Source organism: Zootoca vivipara, chromosome 10, assembly GCF_965207765.1.
Source record: "Zootoca vivipara chromosome 10, rZooViv2.hap1.1, whole genome shotgun sequence".
In the NCBI taxonomy this organism is placed as follows: Eukaryota; Metazoa; Chordata; class Lepidosauria; order Squamata; family Lacertidae; genus Zootoca; species Zootoca vivipara.
In genome coordinates this window covers 61,925,773-61,948,256 of record NC_142593.1, presented here as the reverse complement: position 1 = coordinate 61,948,256, position 22,484 = coordinate 61,925,773, and the positions used below count along the sequence as shown (strand labels likewise).

The window sequence follows — 22,484 nt, the reverse complement described above, 5'->3', positions numbered from 1 at the left end:
AGATATTTAAATGAGGATGCACTTGTAGATTCCTAATTTTAAAATTGAATTTTAACATTGTATTTAATCTGCATTTTAATTGAATTGTTTCTTTTATGCTTGCTTTGATATACTTGTAGTTAGCCGCCCTGAGCCCGGTCTTGACTGGGAAGGGTGGAGTATAAATAAAATGATGATGATGATGATGATGATGATGTCTAGAATCCTGTTCTTACAGTGGCCAACCAGAGGTCATTGAATCTAAGAACTGCAGAGTTGTACGGGCCCCCTAGGATCATCTAGTCCAACTGCCTGCAATGCAGGAATCTCAGCTGAAGCATCCATGACAGCTGGCCAGCCAATGTCTAATGGGAAACCCACCAGCAGGATTGGAGCACAAGAACCCTCTCTGCTCCTGAGGTTTCCAGCAAGCAGGATTCAGAAGAATTACTGTCCCCAAGTGTGGAGGCAGAGCACAGCCCTCGCGGCTAGGAGCCCTCCTCCACAAATTTGTCTAATCCTCTTTTAAAGCCATCCAGGTCTTTAGCCATCACATTTGGAGACAGCAAATGGGTGGGGCCCACCTGCTAACTAACCCACAGGTAAGGAGGAGGACAAATGCCAGAGTTTAGAGTTGAATTGAGTGATGTGACCTAAAATCAACGCAGGAAGCAGAGAGAGAGAGGCTGACTTCTGCTTGAATTCAAGGCTGCATCTCTGGGAGAAGAAGCAAGACTCTTTTGGGGGCGTCAGTGCTGTGAACTCTCTTTCACAGGCTCAGGTGGCATGGATGGGCCAACAAACCATCAATCATAAAGACACCAGTGTGTCTTCACTGTGCCTCATTCCCAAATCCAAACGCAAACTCTGGGTCAGTGCTTGGAACCCCTGGAATCTCCCACCATTCAGAGATTGGTGCAGCGCGCAACGCACATATGATCGCAGGCGCATGCAAGCACTTGCGCCATTGCGCCTCCACTCTGCAAGCAAGTTACGTGCAGGTGGCATGAACCCCCTTCTCTCGGCCACAGATCTTCAGAAACTTTTCAAAAGCCATATTCTCAAAAGATGCTCCCACAGCAGCCTCACAATCTCTAGAGGAGGAGATGAAACTCTTAATTTTCCAGAGCTTCTTAAAATAGCACAGGTGCCGGTGGGAGAGTTGTGACACCAGTCCTATCACAACAATATGTTTAAGATATCTATCCTGTTCTTACACTATGGAATGAGTGCTCAAAGATGCTCACCGGGAGGTAAAATGTTGCGTCTAGTTCAACCTCCTCCAGTGCAGGCTTTGTTTACTCCGCTGCAAGAGATAAGGCACCCTGGGACACCCTCTTCCTCGCTCCATCACCTGGGTTCAAAGTCAAGGATCTGGGGGCAGCCCCACTTCGGCCCAGCAGCCTGTGAGGCCTGACCCCCTCCCCCAGCCCACTCACCCCAAAGGACAAGGTCTGGCCGCTCAGCCACAGTCTTGGCCCTCCTTCCCGAGAGGTGGTGGGACTCCAGAGACCTCAGAGCCATTTCTGGTCTGGCGGATAATGGCTGGATTCATCCGCAGGAATCCAGAGAGCCGCTGCATGACCTCAGCGAGAGGGTCAATGATTAAACAGCAAGAGAGATAACGGGAGCCAGAGCCTGCCCTAGGGCTTCCCCAGACAGCAGGGCCTTTGTGCAAGGAATCCAGAGGGAGGACTGAATTGCTCAGCCTGATCCAGCAAGCACCTTGGCTGCCGGGGGTCGCAATGTCTTGGTGCTCCCTAGGAGCCCCTAGGGAAATGGGGGTGGGGGGGGGTCTTTCTCCCGGCAAGCAAAGCCATTGAGGTTGCAAGTACTGTGTGGAAGAGGGCTGTGTGTCTCAGGGCCCTACTGGCCAGTGTCCATGTCTAAATATGTACTAAATATGACATAATAGGCATCACTGAAACCTGGTGGGATGAGTCTCATGACTGGAATGTAGTAATAGAGGGATACAATCTATTTAAGAGAAATAGACCAAACAGGAAAGGAGGAGGAGTAGCTTTATATGTTAGGGATATGTATACCTGTGAAGAGATCCAGGATTTAAAACTTCAAAGCCAAATTGAGAGTATCTGGGTCAAAATTAAGGGAGAGAAAAACAACAGTGACCTCATTGTGGGAGTTTACTATAGATCCCCAAGCCAAACTGAGGACACAGATGATGCCTTCCTGGAACAGATGGCCAAGCATTCCAAAGCAAGTGAGATAGTAGTAATGGGGGATTTCAACTATCCTGATATTTGTTGGATGTCAAACTCAGCCAAGAGCATAAGGTCGAACAGATTCCTCACTGGCCTTGCAGACAACTTCATTGTCCAGAAAGTGGGAGAAGCAACAAGAGGATCAGCCATTTTAGATCTGGTCCTAACCAATAGTGATGACTTGGTTAGTGGGGTAGAAGTGGCAGGATCATTAGGTGGGAGTGACCATGCTCTTCTGGAGTTTATTATCCAGCGGAAAGGAGCAACCAAGCATACTAAGGTCCAAATTCTAGACTTTAAGAAAGCCGACTTCAGAAAACTTAGGGAAACGCTGGGTGAAATCCCATGGACAGTAATACTAAAAGGGAAGGGAGTTCATGATGGTTGGGAGTTTGTTAAAAGGGAGATATTAAAAGCACAACTTCAGGCAATACCAATGAGACGGAAACATGGAAGGTGCCTAAAGAAGCCAGGCTGGCTATCTAAAGAACTTTTGACTGAGTTAAGCTTTAAAAGGGATATGTACAAAAAATGGAAAAGGGGGGAAATCTCCAGAGAGGAATTCAAACATATAGCCAGCACGTGTAGAGACAAAGTCAGAAAAGCTAAAGCACAGAATGAACTCAGGCTCGCCAGAGAGGTTAAAAGCAACAAAAAGGGCTTTTATGGGTATGTCCGTAGCAAAAGGAAAAACAAGGAAACAGTGGGGTCACTCACAGGAGAAGATGGTGAAATGCAAACAGGGGACAGAGAAAGGGCAGAACTCCTCAATGCCTTCTTTGCCTCAGTCTTCTCCAAGAAAGAAAACAACGCCCGACCTGAAGAATATGGAGCAGATGATTCAGCAGGGGAAACACAGCCCAGAATAAGTAAGGAGGTAGTACAAGAATACTTGGCTAGTTTAGATGTATTCAAGTCTCCAGGGCCAGATGAACTACATCCAAGAGTATTAAAAGAACTGGCAGAGGTGATTTCAGAACCACTGGCAATAATCTTTGAAAATTCCTGGAGAACAGGCGAAGTTCCAGCAGACTGGAGGAGGGCAAATGTTGTCCCTATTTTCAAAAAGGGGAAAAGAGAGGACCCAAACAATTACCGCCCAGTCAGCCTGACATCAATACCAGGAAAGATTCTAGAGCAGATCATTAAGCAAACAGTCTGTGAGCACCTAGAAAGAAACTCTGTGATCACTAAAAGTCAGCATGGGTTCCTGAAAAATAAGTCATGTCAGACTAATCTGATCTCATTTTTTGACAGAATTACAAGCCTGGTAGATGAAGGGAACGCTGTGGATGTAGCCTATCTTGATTTCAGCAAGGCCTTTGACAAGGTGCCCCATGATATTCTTGTAAAGAAGCTGGTAAAATGTGGGCTAGACAATGCTACCATTCAGTGGATTTGTAGCTGGATTACTGACCGAACCCAAAGGGTGCTCATCAATGGCTCCTCCTCATCCTGGAGAGTAGTGACTAGTGGGGTGCCACAGGGTTCTGTCTTGGGCCCAGTCTTGTTCAACATCTTTATCAATGACTTGGATGATGGGCTTGAGGGAATCCTGAGCAAGTTTGCAGATGACACCAAGTTGGGAGGGGTGGCTAACACCCCAGAGGACAGGATCACACTTCAGAATGACCTTAACAGATTAGACAACTGGGCCAAAGCAAACAAGATGAATTTTAACAAGGAGAAATGTAAAGTACTACACTTGGGCAAAAAAAATGAAAGGCACAGATACAGGATGGGAGACACCTGGCTTGAGAGCAGTACATGTGAAAAGGATCTAGGAGTTTTGGTTGACCACAAACTTGACATGAGTCAGCAGTGTGATGCAGCAGCTAAAAAAGCCAATGCAATTCTGGGCTGCATCAATAGGAGTATAGCATCTAGATCAAGGGAGGTAATAGTACCACTGTATTCTGCTCTGGTCAGACCTCACCTGGAGTATTGTGTCCAGTTCTGGGCACCACAGTTCAAGAAGGATACTGATCAGCTGGAACGTGTCCAGAAGAGGGCAACCAAAATGGTCAAAGGCCTGGAAACGATGCCTTATGAGGAACGGCTTAGGGAGCTGGGTATGTTTAGCCTGGAGAAGAGAAGGTTAAGGGGTGATATGATAACCATGTTCAAATATATAAAAGGATGTCATATAAAGGAGGGAGAAAGATTGTTTTCTGCTGCTCCAGAGAAGCGGACACGGAGCAACGGATTCAAACTACAAGAAAGAAAATTCCACCTAAACATTAGGAAGAACTTCCTGACAGTAAGAGCTGTTCGGCAGTGGAATTTGCTGCCAAGGAGTGTGGTGGAGTCTCCTTCTTTGGAGGTCTTTAAGCAGAGGCTTGACAGCCATCTGTCAGGAATGCTTTGATGGTGTTTCCTGCTTGGCAGGGGGTTGGACTGGATGGCCCTTGTGGTCTCTTCCAACTCTATGATTCTATGATTCTATGATTCTATGTCATCCACAGGGGATGGTTGGCTTTTGCTGTTTTGTGTTTGTGATTTTTATCTCTAAGCCGCCTTGAGTCCTTATTAGGGAAAAAGGTGGGGTATAAATAATTATAATTATAATTATTTCTCACAATCTGATGTTTCATTGCAAGCCACCCTGAATGGACTTTAGTGGAGAAATGCAGAGTAGGAAGAAATGGAAATGAGCAAAGGCATAAATAAAAAGGGGCAACTCTCTCACGCTCCACCCCCTTTGTGCCATTTAGGAGACTTGGGAGAAGTGCTACTGTCAGTCAAGAAAACAGGCAGACGCCAGTCACAGCCACACCGTCTATGCAGAGCAAACTTAAAGCGCTTAGCCTCCTCCCCAAATTCCTGGGAACTGCAGTTGACCTCCTCAGGGAGCTACAGTTCTCAGCGCCCTCAGCAAATCCCAGATCCCTCTGGTTAGTGAGCTGGTGCTATGGGGCCCCAACTCACGTCTACTTTAGTGCTAAGAAGAAATGCTGTTATTTATCCGCACCTGTCGAGGACCAGGAAAGGAGGGCATCTAAACGGTGATATTGACGGCGGACACCGTTCTCACTCATGAATGCAGCATCTGGTGGCACCGCGGGAAGAATCTACCCCATTTTGAAGAAATCAGTCCAGGCAAGAGAACTCCATGGCGCTGTGGGCGGGATTGATTGGCAGGTGTCTCTCACTTACTAAGGAGCTAGAGGTCCCCTGCAGAGAGGAGGGAGGGAGGGAGGGAGGGAGGGGGCAGCAGAAGCGTTATCCATTCACTCACTCACACGCAAAAATTGTGGTCACATTACCACAAGTCGCCGCTGCTTCCTCTACCCGGTTCTAACTCCCGCCAACTACCTGGGAAGTTGATGGGTCCCCCAGAATGATAAAGAGGAGGGACTGTGCCCCCCCACCTCCCTGCCTACTTGGAGGTCAAACCCAAGAAGGACCCTCCCCGTGAGAGCAGCCCAGCAGAGGCCACAAGCAAGTCACCTACCGCAGGTGATTCAGGTAAGGGATGTCACACCTCAAGGCAGAAAAGCCTGTGACTTTGGGGCAGACAACCTCTTCTGTCTGCACTAGGTCCCAAGTGCAGCCCCCACCCTTACTAATAAAGGGGTCTTGGGGAGCAGGGCTGGGAAGGACCCCCTTGTGCCAGGATAGCCAAGGTGACGCTCTTCAGGTGCCATCGGACTGTTCACAACTAGCCACACTGGTTGGAGCTTGGCGCAGAGGATGCCAGACTTGATGGTTGGACTCAGGAGAAGGCTCTGGAAGCTGGGGGCGATGGGGGGGGGGCTTGGATCCTTTGCCCTTTGCGTGCACAGTGTCCCAGATTCAGCCCCATCGAAAAGGTCTGGTGGTGTAGGGCTGGCAAAGGACCTTCCTGCGACCCAGGTCTTTGACAGCTGCTGTCAGTCAGCAGAGACACTCCCAAGTAAGATGGAGCAGGGCCAAGACTCCATAGAAGGTGGCTTGCTGGGTGGGATCTGCCATTTGTGTTTTCCCCACCCACTTTGAGGCCAGAGATGGACCACAGGTGACTAGCCAGGTAACTGCAGGCAGGGGGGCTTTTCCTTTGGAGTAGCTCCAGGGCACCTTTGAGGCTGAAGTGCTAAGTCCCTGCAGGAGGGGTGCTCCTGGTATAAAGGCGAGAGGTCCAGCTAGGCAGCCCAAGGTCTTGTGCCCGTCGACACCACCCACGCCAAAGCAGAGGGCGACCTCCTGAAGCCCTGCAGCTCTTAGACCAGCTGCTGCAATTGGAGCAGGTGAAGTCTCATGGTGTGCCAGAAATGATCTCCAGACTTTTCCTGGAAGCTCTTCTTTTGCCATCATCTTGGTTCTGGAAGTGGGAAAGGGATGGAGCAGATTTCCTGCGAGCAAAGCATGGGGATTGGTCCAGGCGAGCCTCATCAAAGCTGGACTCAGGAGACCTTCCAGCCACTGGCCCAAGAGACCAATGGCACACAAGTCCCTGAGGCTCCACACAGAAGTTCAGAGGACAGAGGCAGGGTGGGGGGGATGGGGGGGGTGGAGAGGCCTTCTTGTTGATGCTGCTGCTGCAACTACCGATTTATTCTATCTGAGCCACCAGGGAATGCCTCCCTTTCCCAGGACAAAATATTCCATTTCACTCTTGGGGGGGGGGAAAGGGTCACTCTCATGCCATGGGACTTTCCTGCTTCTCTGTGATTTACTTAAAAGTGAGATTTCCAATATCTGCCCTGCACCCCCAAACTCCCAGGCCACCTGCACTTCTATGGAAGCACATCTCCTCCTCCCCCTCCTCCCCCTCCAGTTTCCTCCTCTTCTGCCCTTTGCCACTCCTGTGGCAGAAAGCAAAACCAGCAGCTGCTTCCCTTCCTCCTGGAAGCCCAAATGCCATGCAAACAGCCCCTCCGGCCCCTGCAGGCTTCTGGTCAGCCTTGGCCAAGCTGGTGCCTTCCAGATGTTCCGGACTCTTTGCTTCTATCAGTCTCAGCCAGCCTGACCAAGGCTCCCTGAAGAGTCCAGAACATCTGGAGGGAACGAGGTTGGGGAGTTCACCTAAGAAGCAGAAAAGGTGCCCCGAGAGGAAGCTCCCAGGCGCCCCCCTCCCCAGGCTGGTCTTGGCTTTCTCTTCTCCTGCTTAGATCCACACAAAGCTGTTGGGTGGGGAAGCAACAGGTTCATCTCTCCAAAGGAGAATCCAAACTCCTTCTGCAGAGTTTCACAGCACCTTGTTCCCATAAGGGGCTCAGTCCCCTCCTAAATATCCATATCTGAAAGAGGACAGGAGGAAGGCGGTGATGCTTCACCTCAGCTAAGAGGCTCTTCTGTTATCCGTTCTGCCTCCAGGAGGGACCGGCTGCTCCTTGCACGCCCTCAAGGGCACAGAGAGCGACTCCTCCTCCTCCTCCTCCTCCTCCTCCTCCTCCTCCACTTATGTTGGACAAGGGCCAAGTGGGGTTTTCCATCTTCCACCGGAATCCTTTGACTTTCCAGTTAATGTCTCTGCTGGCCTTTGTTCTCTTTGAAAGCCTTTGCTCTGTCCACCTTTTCCCATGAAGTGCAAAGAAAAGCAGGAAACGGTCAAGGAAGAGAGGGCCAAGCTGGGGGCCAGCCAGGAAGCGGACAAGCCCCTTTTCGCCTTCCAGCTCCAAATGTGGGAATAAATAGATGTGTTTGCAGCTACGCCAAAGCAACAAGGCCAGAAAAAGGAAAGGTGAGGGGGCTCCTGAAGGGGCTTTGCTATACTGGAAGCCCCCCCCCCCCCTCTTGGTCTTTGCAAGGCAGCTGAAGAAGGGCTATTAATGGCTCCTAGCCAGGGTGACTCTTCTCTGCCTCCACAGTCAGAGGAGCGATGCTTTTTCAGAATACCAGTTGCTGGAAATGGCAGGAGAAGAGAGGGCTTTTCTGCTTGAATGCTGCTTGCAGGCTTCCCAAAGAGGCATCTAGAACAGGCTAGATGGGTCACTGGCCGGGTCCACAGACTCTTCTTACAGTCTCATCTTTCCTCGGCTGCAAGCCAGGGCTCAGCTCTTCTGTGTGTGCTGCTTGACCCATCACCACGTCACAGAGGCCAAAGGAGCCCCAGATGTGGCCCAGCACAGCCCCAATGCAGCCTTGGGCAGGTCCTTCCCTAGTTGGGCTGCTGGACCTCAGAGAGACTGGTGTGGTTCTGCCTCGGATTCTGTCCCCCTGAGGCTTCCTGATTCAGGAGCTACAACAAGGCACACTTCGGCCTCTTTCTCATAACTCACAGCATCTCCTCGGAGCCAGAACTCAGGGAAGATCTTTTCTGGAAGCTGCTAGCCCACCCCAGGAGCAGAGGAAGCTGCTGCCAGCCCATCTTCTGCACCCGCTGCCTGGCAGGTCTTTCCAAGCCCTTCCTGAAGATGCTCCTGGCTGAACCCAGGACCTCCCTTCATGCAAAGCTCTAACTCCCGCTGAGCTCAGGCCCACCCCAAACCTGTTTCCCACCAGCCTGGCCTGAGGCTTCCACCCCCCACCCCATCCTTTGCAGCATTTGGGTTTCTGATCTTTTCAAAAGAGGGAATTGTTTCGGAAGGGTGAGAGGAGGGGGACCTACTTCAGCTCTGACATCCTGTGCTTTCCTTCTGGATATTTGCTCTTCTCATCTTTCCTCCTGGCTGAATCAGCTCCGAATCCCCCAGATCCGGGGTCCCCAGACGCTGTCATACGCAGCCCCCCTAAATCGTAAACATACATTTATTTGAGGTTTCCCCAGGTAGGCCTGGCAGCAGCGCTAGGAGGGCAGCTCAGCCCAGCCCAGCCACTCCCTCCAGCCACAGCCAGCGGGTGGGGGTGGGGGTTGTGGGAGAATGGGTGCCAGGCACCCTCTCCTGAGTTGACAGGATGTGGGTGAGGGGTCTGAGGAAGAGAGCGCTGGGAAAGTTCTAAGAAAGGGAAAGTCAGTTGGTGACAGTTGGAAGGAGAGGGAGACCAGGAGAGGCTGGAGGGAGGAGGAAGAAAAGAAGGACCCAAAAGAGGGCTTGCAAGACAGGGGACCTAGCTATGGCGCCACTGTTACATAATAAGGGTGTTTTGAAAGCCATTTGAGGTCTGGTTCATGTGTGCTATCAACTGTGTGTGTTTAAACGGTTTTAAACCACAGCACAAAGAAATATAGGTAAGCTTTCCTTGGAATAAAGATCAGTGGGCAGCCTTGACTCCCCCCGCCCACCGCCCACCGCAACTGATGGCTGTTGGCTTCACACGAAACTCGGGTTATGGTTTCCTATTGGGCTGCTCTCCTGCAAGAAATAAGTTTGAGATGAGGGGTGGGCGAGAAATAAGCCTCGCAGGAGCAACCGAGCCCCACTTTCCCTCCTGCATGAAAGGGGCAGACCAATCTCCAAACGGGGCACGTCTTGGCCAGGGCGAGGGTGAGCGAAGGGGGACTTTGCATGGACAAGTCAAAGGCTTCCAGAGGAGGAATCAGAAGGCAATGATCTGGCATTAGGTTGCACAATTTCCTCTCTTCTTGCTTAAGCTGCCCATTGAGCACAAAACGAGAAATTCAGCCTCCGCACCCCCCCCTCCCAACACACAAAAACTAAAATGCACTGCCGGAGTTCAAGGAAGCCACTTTGCTCAAAGCCACAGAGCAGCCCTGGGGAGAGATTCTCCTCCTTTGCTTCCCAAAGGTCCAGCCACCCTCTCGGACGTGATCCTTGCACTTCCCCACCCTGAAGATCCAGAGGAGAAGTGAGAGGTGAAAGGGGAAAGAGGCCAGGTTCTCTGGCTGGGCCACAAACCTCCTTCCACTTCCCGTTTCCCTGCACATGTGGCAGCATGAGGGAGAACGGCAAAGCACCCGAGGGCTTCAGGGAGGCCAGGGCTCCTGCTGCCCCCCCCCCCAGCCTGAAGAGAAAACCTCTGCAGCAAGGAGGCTGCTGGGCTCGTGCAGAAGCTGCCCCATCACACGGGGAGGACGGAGGGAAGGACAGGAACAGAGCCAGCACTTCCACACTCAAGGCCACTCTCAGGGCGGCTCAGCTCTGCCGGATTACTAAACAGGCAGAGCAGGCCCCGGCTGATGTGCCCCACGGCAACGGATCAAAACAATATTGTTTGGTCTTGAAAGAAAATTTTAAAGATGAGGAGATCATTTGGGAGGGGGTCCCTGGGATTTTAACTTCCTAGGGGCCTCCACAGGGTTTAATCGGGCACTGATAGTGAGAGGCAGCCCTGCTTCTGGATCCCAGTTGCTGGAAGCTACAGGAGGGGCTGCTTGAGGGAGCCCCATTGGAGCCTCTGGCTGGCCACTGTGAGAACAGGGGGTTGGACTAGATGACCCTCAGGATCCCTTCCAACGCGACAATTCCACGATTCTATGAATTGCAAGGCGCTCTTTTCCCCAGGCCAAAGCGACTGGACCAAGCCCGGTGTTCCGCGTACATCTCTGCGACCCACAAATCTGATCTCTTCAGGAGAGAAACCCCCCTGCCCCCCCACTCCTTGTGGGAAGGGGCTGCCTAACCAGTCTCCTTTGCACATGGCCTGGGCTCCGCGCTCCAGCCAGGGAACTGTAACCAGACGCCCGGCAGGTGCAGGCTCTGTCCTGCCGCCGGAGAGACGGATGGATGGATGGAGCGCCAGGCAGCAGCTGAGTTTGCAGGGCATCGGGCAAGAGCCAGGGAACTGTGTCCACCGCAAGAGTCCACCAGCTTGCTTACCTTCCAGCCGCTTCTTCTGGCCGGGCCCCAATCCGAAGAGCGGCATCCCAGCAGGTCCTTTCAGCAGTCTGCTCTGGAGTTCCTGGAGAGGGAGAGAAAGGAGGACCTTGACTCCGAGGGCGCCTCTTGCCTCTCCGGCCAGGCGGCTCAGCCCTGTTTCCGAGGAAGCAGACACAGTTCAAGGGGCAGGTACGGTTACAGCACCACGAGGAGGAGGGCGGCCGTCTCGCTGCCGCTCACCTGTGCTCCTCACTTTGCCTCGCAGCAGGTGGCTGTGTGCTGCAGCCCACCTGGGGGCCCGTCGCTCACCTGTCCTCCTGCCCAGGTGTTCAGCGTGGAGAGGCAGGAGGGGCAAAGCGACACCCTCCCGGCCTCCCCAAAAGGGCAGAGCAGCAGTATGAGGGCGAGAACAACATGGAGGAACTCCCTGCCCAGCGAAATCAAGCCAGTGCCTTCACTGAACCCTTTTTGACATGTTTGCTTAGGCAAGCCTGTTGAGATATTCAGAAGGCCGGGGCAATTCCGGTGCGGCTGGTGCGGTAAGATTCCACCTAAACATTAGGAAGAACTTCCTGACAGTAAGAGCTGTTCGGCAGTGGAATTTGCTACCAATGAGTGTGGTGGAGTCTCCTTCTTTGGAGGCCTTTAAGCAGAGGCTTGACAGCCATCTGTCAAGAATGCTTTGGTGGTGTTTCCTGCTTGGCAGGGGGTTGGACTGGATGGCCCTTGTGGTCTCCTCCAACTCTATGATTCTATGATTCTAATTTTTAACCTGCTTTTAGTCTATTGCTGCTTTAACTTTTCAGAAGTCTTAAATCGTTGTTGCCAATTCTTCTTATGATAATTTGAGCATTTTGTCTTTTTCATAAACTAATTTGAGGTTTTTTTAAAACAATCAAACAGTGTATAAATTTTATGAATAAAAAAAAGTGAACAGGTCGAGAGGCAACTGCCCTGAAAGGCAGTGGATAAGCCTTCCAAGCAATACTATGGTGCTAAGAGAAGCCGCCCCCATTGCCAACATGCAGGGATCTGTTTTGCTGGAGTTTCAAGGGAGCTCCTCGTGGAGAAGGACCAGAAAGCAGCAGGGGAGCAGCAGAGGCAGCTGCCAGCACCCTGCCTGCACCCAGTCCGCCTGAAGGCCCCCTGCAACTCCTGCAGCAGCACCCGGCCCCACCTGCCTGCCTGAGATCCTCAGGGAGTTGAAAGAGGCGAAAGGCCGTTGCCCCCCAGGGGGAAACAGGGAGGTCGGTGGTCCACAAGGCAAGCAGCTGTTGCAAGGAAGAGCTCCATCTGCAGATCACAGGGAGAAGCCAAATCTCAGGTTGCCAGGAGTCTCCTGAGCAGCACCTGAAATCCTTGAATTGCAGAGTTGGAAGGGACCCCAATCTAGCCCAACCCCGTGCAAGGCAGGAATCTCAGCTCAAGCATCCCTGACAGACGACCACCCAACCTCTGCTTGAAATCCTCCAGTGGAAGGAGAACCCACCCTTTCTGAGGGAGTCCAGTCTGCCTCGCAAGCTACTAGCCCTCAAGGAACACCAAGCAGCCACATCAGGCCAGGTGGGATGTGTGCTGCTAGTCATTATTTGCCCCTCTCCTCTCCCTTCCCCTCCTTTCTTCTGTCCTCTTAGTCTTTCACCCCCCACCCTCCTTGCCCCTGCCATAATTGGGGGGCAGGGGCCCCTCATCTGGCCCCTGGACCAGGCAACCCTCAGATACAGAGACAGCAAGAGGAGGGGGGAGGAGACAGAGCTAAACTGAGGCTTCCTCATCCACAGTTTAAAGGCAAATGGGATCTAGCCTCCATCCTGGGGCAAAGAGCCTTGGTGGGGAGGGTTCTCTGGACCAGGGCAGGGGCAAAGCCTTCTGTCTCCCTGCCCCAGGCTGCAAGAGCCGCCCTCCCTCCAGCTACAGGTCTTCGTCTAGTGTTTTAACCCCGTTATACTGTTACCTGCCCAGAGAGGTGACAAGTAACCAGAGACGACCAGGCGTCTGCCACCCCTTCCGAGACAACCGCCTGCAGTAACAGGAGAGCCCAGCAATTAAAGGCCATACTGTTCCCCTCCAGTGCGCAGGGATTGTTCCTCTGCAGAAACAGAGAGAGGGGGAAGAATAGGCAGCTGGGGCCTGAAACAGATTTGCACAACGGCCGCGATGTCGCCGTTAATGGCGCTTGAGGACGTGGTGGCAACTAGCTAGCCCTGCTCAGCTCCAGCAGGGAGGGAGGGAAGCCCCCAGAGACCGTGCAGAGGCCGGCACCAGACCTGTCCAGAAGGTCTTGCTTTGCTCTGCTTCTGGAAGGGATTGCAAACCACATTCCGGACACATGATGGGAAGCAAGCTAGGACACACACCTTCAACAGCAGGGCAAGAGTGCAAGGATGTCCGGGGAGAGCTGGTCCTTGACCCCTGACAGTAGCAAGAGGGATGCAGCCAGTACTATTTCCCAAGGCCTGCTAAAAATATTGCTATGAATTTGCTTGGACACCCCCCCCCCAATTCCTGGGTACCAGACACTGGATTTAGCATATTAAAAATCAAGCCAGGCTTTAAGCCCTAGAAAACTGGACTCTTAGAAGAAAGGGGCAGAGAGAGGGGGGGCTGAGGAGCCTCGCAGCATTGAGAGTGTTGGAGATGAGCTGGGAGGGGCAACAGTTTTGGTTGTGCCTCGTGCATATCAGAAAAGAAGCCCAAGTCTTACAAAAGACCGCACAGCCTCTCACAATGGGTAATGCCCTGCTACCCGGGGTGGGGGGTGGGGGGGTGGGGCTAGCAGTGTATAGTTGATTTGAAAAGTATTGCCTGAGAGGACACCCTGAACTAAAAAGGCCTCTTGCAAGAGAGAAAAGCAAAGCAAATGTCTTCAGTCTGAAGATTAGTTTTGATTGGTAGTTGAATTAAGAGGAGGTATATTTTAGATATCTTTATGAGAGGTCCACTGCTTTGGGCTTCAGATAAGCAGTGTAAAAACAATCCATTTGCTTAAGAGCCAAACTACATTTTAAATCTTCCATTCCAAAGAATAAAACTCATTCCCTTTATTCACACAAACCAGCCCAAGCCATTCCCAAGTGAGCTCAGTCACTCAGTAGCTCAGAGGGAAACGGTTAACGGTCTCTGTGATGCTCGATAGAGTAAATGAGAGATTCTACTTCTGTCAGTGGTTTTTTTTTATAAAAAAATACTCCATTTGAAATGTTTTGATAAATTGTTTCATTCCTTGGTATAGCCTTGCTGCATCTCTCATACGTATTAGGATGAAGAAATAATAAATTATCTAGTTGAGCGACATCTGCCTGGGAGCATCGTGGAATGTCTCCTTTTTTGGAGATTGCACCACTGTCCAGGGTCGGCTCCAGCTTTGGCCGCGTCACCCAATCTATTTTTAATTTTCCGTTTTGCACATCATTTTGCCGAAAGAAGACTCTCATGCACTTTCCAAGATGTCCTTCCAAGCATTTCGAACACCGGCAGCTCCAGCAAATATTCTGTTCTGCTTGCTGCGGTAAGACTATAATTTTGGCAGAACCAAAACCCAGCAGGCCAGAAATCCAGGTCAATTAAAAAATAAGTAGGAGTGGAGGCCGTATAAGCAGGACCTACCGGCTGCTTAGAGCTGTGGGGATCTCTGCCAGAGAAATGATACACGCTACACTTCTTTAGGCAGGGACATTTCTGACCCTAAACCTCTGCTGCCTTGTGGGATTTCTTCAGAAGAAAGGCTTCAGGAGGAAACCCAATACAAATCTGGAGTGGCATCCCTAAGGCGGTTGGATGGCGCCTTGAATGCCTCCTTCTGGCCACTCTGACAGCCAAGCTAGTGCCCAACATCTTCCTCTGCTTTTCTTTGGACCATATGAGGGAGGCCAAGGGGGGGGGGGTCTTGTCATCTGGGCAGCCCCAGGACCTCCAGACACACTGCCCAGGCTTGCACCCCAAGGAGGTCACTCCAGTGCTGCCAGCACAGCGGTTTAACTTCACCCCCAGAGGTGCACTCCATTGTCTTTCAAGACAGGCAAATGCCAACAAATATTATTCTTTAAATTTGTTCATCTTGCCCAGGGCAACCCAAAGCGACTTAACATCCCACCCACTTCTAAAAGGCCACAGAGAGTTAAAGGCCAAAGGCCAGGATATAGAGCAGGGGTCCCCAAACTAAGGCCCGGGGGCCAGATGCTGGCCAATCGCCTTCTAAATCCGGCCCTCGGACGGTCCGGGAATCAACATGTTTTTTATGAGTAGAATGTGATTTTTTTAAAATTTAAAATGCATCTCTGGGTTATTTGTGGGGCATAGGAATTCGTTCATTCCCCCCCCCCAAAAAAAATATAGTCTGCCCCCCCCCTAAGGTCTGAGGGACAGTGGACCATCCCCCTGCTGAAAAAGTTTGCTGACCCCTGATATAGAGGGAAGTCTTTGCCTGGTGCCTTAAAACATATAACGAAAGCACCAGCTGAGCCTTCTTGGGAACAGCATCCGTCAAGGAATAATAAGCCTGGAAGGAGGAGGCGACAAGCGTTGCTTTGGGCTGCCTGGGAATCATCAGACAGTGCAAAAGGGAAAGGAGTCGAGAGAGAAAATGAGTCCCCTTCACTTTCTGACTTGGAGAGGCTGTTTTGGTTCTGCCATGTGGCTGCCAGAGAGAGGAGAAAGGCTCTCCCTTCCAATCAGGAGCTTTTGCCTATTTGATAGAAAGTTGCCTCCTGCATTCCGAGTAACTTTCTGTTTGACGGTGAAAGGGGGCGGACTCTCCTTCCTTGGAAGTTTTTAGGTAGAGGTCACCTGTCAGGGACGTTTCCTGCATTGCAGGCAGTTGGGCTAGATGACCCTCAGAGGTCCCTTTCGACTCTATGACTCGATGATTCCCCCCTGCGGTCCCAGAAATAGTAAAGCATTTGGCTAACATGCAAACTCACATCGTCAGTCCGTCAGATCAAAGGCAAATGACTGAAACGAGCGGACTTGGCTTCACTAGCCAGGAGGCAGGTGCAGAAAAAAGAAACACACACACACACACAAATGTCTGATCTGAGGAGGCCTGGGATTAAAGCAAGGCTCTGCCTTTTATCCAGTCCCCCAGCTTTGGGCTTTTAGCCACATTTCTCTTCCCCCAACTTGGCCAAAGCTCCACTGCCTTGTCAACCTAGAAGTGTAATTTGGGGAGGGGGGGTAGCTCCCCTCGCTGGCTGGAACTGCCAAGTGAAACCTTCGTCCAGGACCTTTGTCCCGACCCCAGGGTATCCCCCCCAGGCAGGCCTCCTGATCCAGGGCCCCCACAAGGCTCCCCAAATGTCTCCCTCCGTTCCATTCGGCCGTCTCCCTCCTCCACCCTCCCCCTGCTCTTCATGCCAGGGACGATCCAGGATCCTGGCCACTTAGCAAGAGCAAAATCAAGGGGAGCAGAGCGGCACCCACGACAGCCAGCAAAAGCCCAACTCACATTTCTGTGACATCAGCGCTAGACTGTCAGTGGATCCTGCTTGTAAAAACTCCTTTGCAGTTCCAAGCAAGGAAACCTCCCAAGGGCTCAGGAGGGGCCTCGCTGCCACCACGCGCCCAGCTGAACCCAGGCCAGGAACCTGGCTGCGCCTCCAGCCTGCCTTGGACCAACATACCCTGCTCTCCGCCGGAGGATGGGCTTCCCTGCTGCTCCTTTGCCTTGACGCCAAAACCCTCTGCAGGAGCCCAAACATGCCCCGTGGCATTTCCTTTGCCCCAGAGCAGAGAGGGGCTTCTGCAAAGGAAGCAGGGGACACAGCTCCGCAGTCTGGCCCCCCAGCAAAGCTCCCAGATTTGCTCAGGCTCTGACTTTCTCTCCTGGAAAGTAGGCGTGGGAAGAGAGTTGCCCAAGCAGCGACTCCTCCTCCTCCTCCTCTTCTCAGACAGCAGCTGGGTCACATCTGGGGCTGACAGGAAGGCAAACAAGTCGCCCCAGGAGCTCCCATCTTACCCTGCAAGGCGTCGCCTCCCTGCAGCCGGGCTGCTCACTTCCTCCGCCTCCATGGGCCCTTTCCAAGTTCCAGATGTGTCAGCCGCTTCACCCCTCCCTAGTCCAACCCCGACTCTGCGCAGCGTGGAGCCAGTTATGGGGAGGGGAGCAGAGGGGGGCACAGCTATGGGGAACAGGAGGCACCCCCAAGACCTGCCAATTGGAGGGGCTCAGAGCCAGGCAAAGCCTGGCCAGCTCTTCCAGGTCCCAAGCAGAGGAGTTGGGCTCTGCCGTTTCCTCCTCCTCTTTGCTCCACTTTGTGGTCTTGGCCTCAGGCCCAAAGGCTTCTGTCAGCCCCCCCCCCCCCGCCGCTTCCTGTAGATAGGGAAAGGGTGCTTGTTTCCTTAAAGCAGCCAGCAGGCTTTGAGGCAGAGGCAGAGACCCTGCAGGCCAGGAGCCTGGAGCAGAAGGACCAAGAGGGAGCTGATGCCAAGGTGTGGGGAGCAGGAAGGGCATCCAAACGAGCCAGCCGCCACTCTGGGAAGCAACTGCCCCCTTCTGAAAAGAGCCACTGAAATGAGCCAGGGGATGGAGAGGCTCCCCAAATGGAAAAGGGGCAGCATCTGGGACTTTTCTGTTTAGAGAAAAGGCGGAAAGGCGACATGATGGAAGTTTATATATTGAAGACTGGCCTTGAGAAAGGGGACAGAGAAACCTTCTCCACCTCTCCTAACACTACAACTCGAGGGCTTCCGATGAAGCGGAAGGTTTGGAAATTCAGCATGGATAAACTGCGAAACTCCCTCCCGCAGCAGACCCTCCCAGGGTCCCTATTTTCTAGGGGTGTCCCTGATTTAGAGAAGCCGTCCCGGTTTCTGATTTGAGCCCAGAATGTCCTGCTTTTTCTTAGGATGTCCCTATTTTCATTGGAGAAATGTTGGAGGGTATGGAGTTATTTGGCCCCCGAGCCGCTGGAAGGCAAGGGAAGGTTTTTTTTAATTGTTAATTTTATATATATATATATATATATATATATATATATATATATATATATGTTGGAAGCTGCCCAGAGTGGATGGGGCAACCCAGTAAGATATGTGGGGTTTAAAGAGTAAAATCATCATCAGGGGCGTCTTACCCATAGAGGCTAGTGGCACAGGGCGCTAGGGCGCCAAGTTCTGAAGGGCGCCCAAGGAAGAGGCGGAGGCTGGACGCGGCGTCCCCCAGTATCAGCTTGCTGCCATCACCCGCCTCCGCCATGCCGCGCCAAAGCAGCGCCACACCTGGAGCCTCTGTCTGCCGTGGCCACCGTGGCATGAAGCAGCCAGCTGAGCCGGGAGGTGCCGTGTCCAGCCTCCACCTCTTTCCTGCCGGAGGAGCTGTCCTCCAGCCACTGCCTCCCTCCTTCAGCCCCGCCGGCAGCACCGTCCTTCCTAAAAAAACTCTGGGAAACGGGGGGCACCGCCGGAGGGAGCTTTGCACCACAGCGCCGGATATGTTTAAGGCGGCCCCAATCATCATTATGGAATGGGACGTCCCTAATTTCATTGGAGAAATGTTGGAGGCTTTGCCGCAGGAGGCAGAGATGGCCACAAACTCAGGCGGCCTTAAAATAGGAAGAGGAGAAGGCGATCAATGGCTCTTAGCCAGGATGGCTCTGTTTCGCCTCCGTAGCTGGAGGCAGAAATGCTTCTGAAAATGTAGGAAGGGGAGTTGCTCTTGGGCTCAGATCCTGCCCATGGGTTTCCTATTGAGGCATCTGCTTGGCCCTGTGAGAACAGGATGCTGGACTGAGTGGCCGTTGGTGTGATGCAGCCGACTCTCCTTATGCCCTGTGCTGGGTCTGGCTGCCTGTCTCCCTCCCCTGGGTCTTGCTGCTGGGCTAGGCTTCTCCCTGGCACCCCTGAAGCCTCACGAGGAGCCTGGGAAAAATCCCCCCCCCAGACCAGCCCCCTCCATCGCTTTATTGGAGGCACCTGCTGGGCTCCCTGAGATGACAGAGGAGCCAAGATGCAGCCCAGCCTGCCAAAGCACATTTTCTGGCGATCCTCAGGGGAGCCTCGCGAGGGAATATCATCACGGCTACTCAAGCCTGAGAGACAAGAACAGCACAGTGGAGCTTGTTAAAGCAGCGCGGATAATCAAGAGCTCTGTGGAAGCAGCAGGTGGAGCCAGGATGCCTGCTGGCAGCGTGTGCAGGATGGGTGGCACAGCCCCCAGGCAGCCCTGCCTCTTCCCTCTTGCCAGACGGGAACTGGCCTCCTTCCTCCAGCCCAGTTAGGTGTTTTCTGGAATGATGCAAAAATGCAGGAGTCGTGTCCTCTCCTCAGGCTCCTCTAGGGCAAGGATGAGAACTCAGTGTGGCCCTCAAGGCATTGCTCTCTGGCCCTTGGGATTCCCATGCCACACCAGCCCTGCTTGGCACCCTCCTCGAGTGTGTTTGCTGCCTAGAGATTGCCAGGAGGAGGAGAGAGACGCAAATGTGAATTGGAATAAGCCTATTGTGTGAGAGTAAAATCCATGTTCATTTTTACACTCGCTTTTCACCTGGACCCTAGAAGGTTGCCCAGAAGCAAATGTGGCCCCCTAGCTGAAAAAGTTCCCCAGCCCTGCCCTACAGGATACCTGCGTTTGAACCTTATTCCCAGGTGGCATTTGGGCGCATGGAAGAGGAGCAAGGGGGGGGGGAACTGGAGGCCAAGCTCAAATCCCTGGCCAGACCAGAGGCTCCTCCCGGCCCACCCTTCCCTCTCAGATCAATGGCGAGGCAGGGAGGGCGCAGGGAGCTCTCCCCCAGTGTTCAAAATTAGCCAGGCGCCAGGTGCCTTTTGCACCCATTGACCACCAGGAGGTGCCATGCCAGGTGCGGAAGGAGCCTTCTTCACAGCCTGTGTCACTGCCGCATGGGAGGGGGGGAGAGGCCCGATTACATGCTCTAAGCAGCACCCGGTCGGCTTCAGGGCTAGGCTTGAGCTGCTTGCGCTCCCCTTCGTCTGGCTTCCTTCATAGCCTGAGGCTCCCCACGATCTCCTGCACACCTCAGACCCCCCATAAGTCAGCACCAGGCAATATTCCGGTGCCTGGGAGAGAGCGAGAGCCCCAAAGGCAACCCAATTCCACTACTGGAAGAGTTTCAGCCTTGTCATTCAATCTGGCTTTGTGCGCCACTCAGGAGGGTCAGGAGGGTTGAGCAGCGGAGTGTTGGCATCGTATTCTGCCAGGGTCACTTGGGGGCCAGGAAACTTTTAAGCTGGCAAATGCCATCACCTGTGAGGACAAAGGAGGCCCTTGCCTGAGTCCCTAGGAAGCCTTCGCTAGAAGAATCTGTAAGACGAGGGCCAGTGTGGTGCAGGAGGGAGAGTGTCAGACTAGGACCTGGGAGAGCTGGGTTCAAATCCTCACTCAGCCATGAAGCTCACCGGGTGGCCTTTAGGCCAGTCACTGCCTACCCTGCGGGGGTGTGTGTGTGTGTGTGTGATAATGGTGAGGGCAAGAGCCAGGCCCACCACCTTGAGCTTCCTGGAAGAGTGGCAGGAGATAAAGGAGGCATAAATCAAAGAGATGGTGCTCCTGCGGAGAAAGAAGCAGCTCTGAAAAACGGGAGCAAGATGTAGGAGAGACAGTTGCCTGGAACTGGTCACGAGCCTTCGGAGCTGAAGAGCAGGGGGTGGGGGAGATGGGGGCTCCTCCGTCCTTGTGAAGCTTTGCGTAACAAAGGAGGAAGAGGAGTAGCAGGAGCAAAAGCAGGGAGCTCCTACAAAGTGGAACTGGCAAGAAAACCACCTTGGTCACAAGCTCAGCTCCAGAAGAAACCTCAAGCGCAGGGCGGACGCCCACAGGGTGCAGCAGCGCAACAGTTCACCAGCCAGAGGCGGTGTTGGCTGCAGAAGCTCAGAGCTGTGGTGCATCGCATGAATGACGCTCCGTCAGCCTGAGAGCTGTGCTTCCAGGCACAATGGAAAGAGCTGGCTTAGGCCATCCTGGTAATGAGACCAACCACCTGCTCCCATAGGAACCTTCCTGGAGGTTGAGGCCATTGGCAGCGGACTCCTTTCTTTGCAAACCCCACCCACAGTGGAGCGGCTGGTCTCAAGCCAACGCAGGGGCTTTTCTGTGGTGACACCTTCACCAGAAAAGTTCACCTGCCACCCGCTCTGCTTAGTTTCAGGTGCCGGGGTATGAGCACCATTTTTTTTACACATGCCTTGAACCATAAACCAGCCCTGTTTTATGCTGCTACTTGATTTTTATCTTTAGTGGGAGTTATCTTTATTGCACCTCGGGTTTGGGGGCAGATTCCTTCTGCTGCTTTTATTTGCTGCTGGTGTGGTTCCAGTGTTGTTATTTTTGTTGAAATGAATTCAACCTTTTTATTGTCTTGTTCAATGCAAAGATGGAATGTAAACATCATGTTCAATAAAGAAAAGGAAGCCATGGGGGGGGGGAATGGTGCCAAGCCTCACTGGCCTGGGAATAGGAGGGTCTTTGCAACGGATGGAAGACAAATGATGCCCCACTGACCCTCCTCGCTTCCTCCTTTGCTCATTTGATCAGAAGGCCTGAGGGAACAAACCTCAACTGTCTTCGCCTTCTTATTCCCTTTCACCATCTTTTTCTACTTGTTGCAGGGGAAGGGAGAAGAAAAGTGAGGGAATCCAGGCTTAGTGGGTGCTGGGGACCGGCCCCTGCACCTGTTGCAAGGCCAGGTGTGAACCCTGCAATGTGTAAAGAGGAGCTGAATGAGCCCCTGAACCAGCCTGGCGTGTGAGTCCGCACACCATCAGGGGAGGCTCCAGGTGAGAAAGAAGAACAGGGGATTATTGGGTGGCCAGGACAGGCCAATGGGCACTGAGGCCCCCTCCACCTCCAGAGGCCATCAGGGGACCAGACTTACCTGGCGGCTCACAGGCACTTCTGTTTTCCTCCGTAGTCGTCCGACAGAAAAGCACAAGACGATTCCTGGCTGCAACCATATAACCATTCCTTTGAAACTCAGGCATGCATGCAGCTCCCAATGGGTGCAGCCGGAAGTCCTGTTGAGAATCCGTTAATGCCCCCAAGTGCACAGCAACCCTGCCCAGGAGACCCCAGTAGTGCCTGCCGTGATCCTGGCAGCAGCAGCACAGCTCAGGAGCACCTTGGCGGCAGAGAGAGCGGGGAGGATTCACCAACTTCCTGCACCTGAGGGCGGGAGATGGCACAGAGCAGCACTGAGCAAATAGAGGCCTTTGATCGTTGGACTTGCCACTGAGCCGAGGGCTGTTGCTCAGAGGTCCCTCGGCTGCAGCCCTGGGAAAAGCTCACACCCCTCTTGGCGGCTGGGTGCGCAAGTGAGAGGGGCTGAGCTGGGGCGAGCACCAGAGTGCATTCATCGGATCCTCTGCCAAAAGCCAGTGGACGAAAAGGAGGGCCGGTCCAGAGGAGGGGGCTGGTAAAGCAGCAAGCTTCCACGTGTCATGAGCTTCCTTAAGCCTGGATAGGAGTAGCATGTGGAAGTGTCTGGAGAAAGTCCTTCTTCGCAGGGTTAAACTATGGAACTCCCTCCCACTGCAGGAAGGGTTGGCCAACAACTTGGGTGGCTTCAAAAGAGGGATTGACAAATTCACGGAGGAGGAGAGGGCCCTCGATGGCTACTAGCCAGGAGGGTTCTGCTCTAACTCCACAGCGATGCTTCAGAATACTGGAGGGGCATTATTGCACTCAAACCAACAT

General features: G+C 52.9%; 1 protein-coding gene across 9 annotated transcripts in view; it reads right to left on the bottom strand.

Moving 5' to 3' along the window:
* LOC118077095 (phospholipid-transporting ATPase ID) overlaps positions 1–21,911 on the bottom strand; it is an 87,718-nt gene extending 65,807 nt beyond the window's left edge. The window contains exons 1-4 of one of the 9 annotated variants that reach the window (XM_035100444.3): positions 21,667–21,699; positions 10,841–10,922; positions 8,731–8,851; positions 5,173–5,375 (exon numbers count right to left, since the gene is read on the bottom strand). In XM_035100444.3, the coding sequence (XP_034956335.2) occupies positions 5,173–5,239 (67 nt within the window). In that variant the 5' untranslated portion in view covers positions 5,240–5,375; positions 8,731–8,851; positions 10,841–10,922; positions 21,667–21,699. Of the gene's footprint in view, positions 1–1,418; positions 1,540–5,172; positions 5,376–8,730; positions 8,852–10,840; positions 10,923–16,283; positions 16,304–16,458; positions 16,679–16,793; positions 17,110–21,666 lie in introns of those variants that run through there. The other 8 variants (XM_088652788.1, XM_060280418.2, XM_035100440.3 and 5 more) reach the window with 8 other exon arrangements.
* Positions 21,912–22,484: the final 573 nt, after the last annotated feature.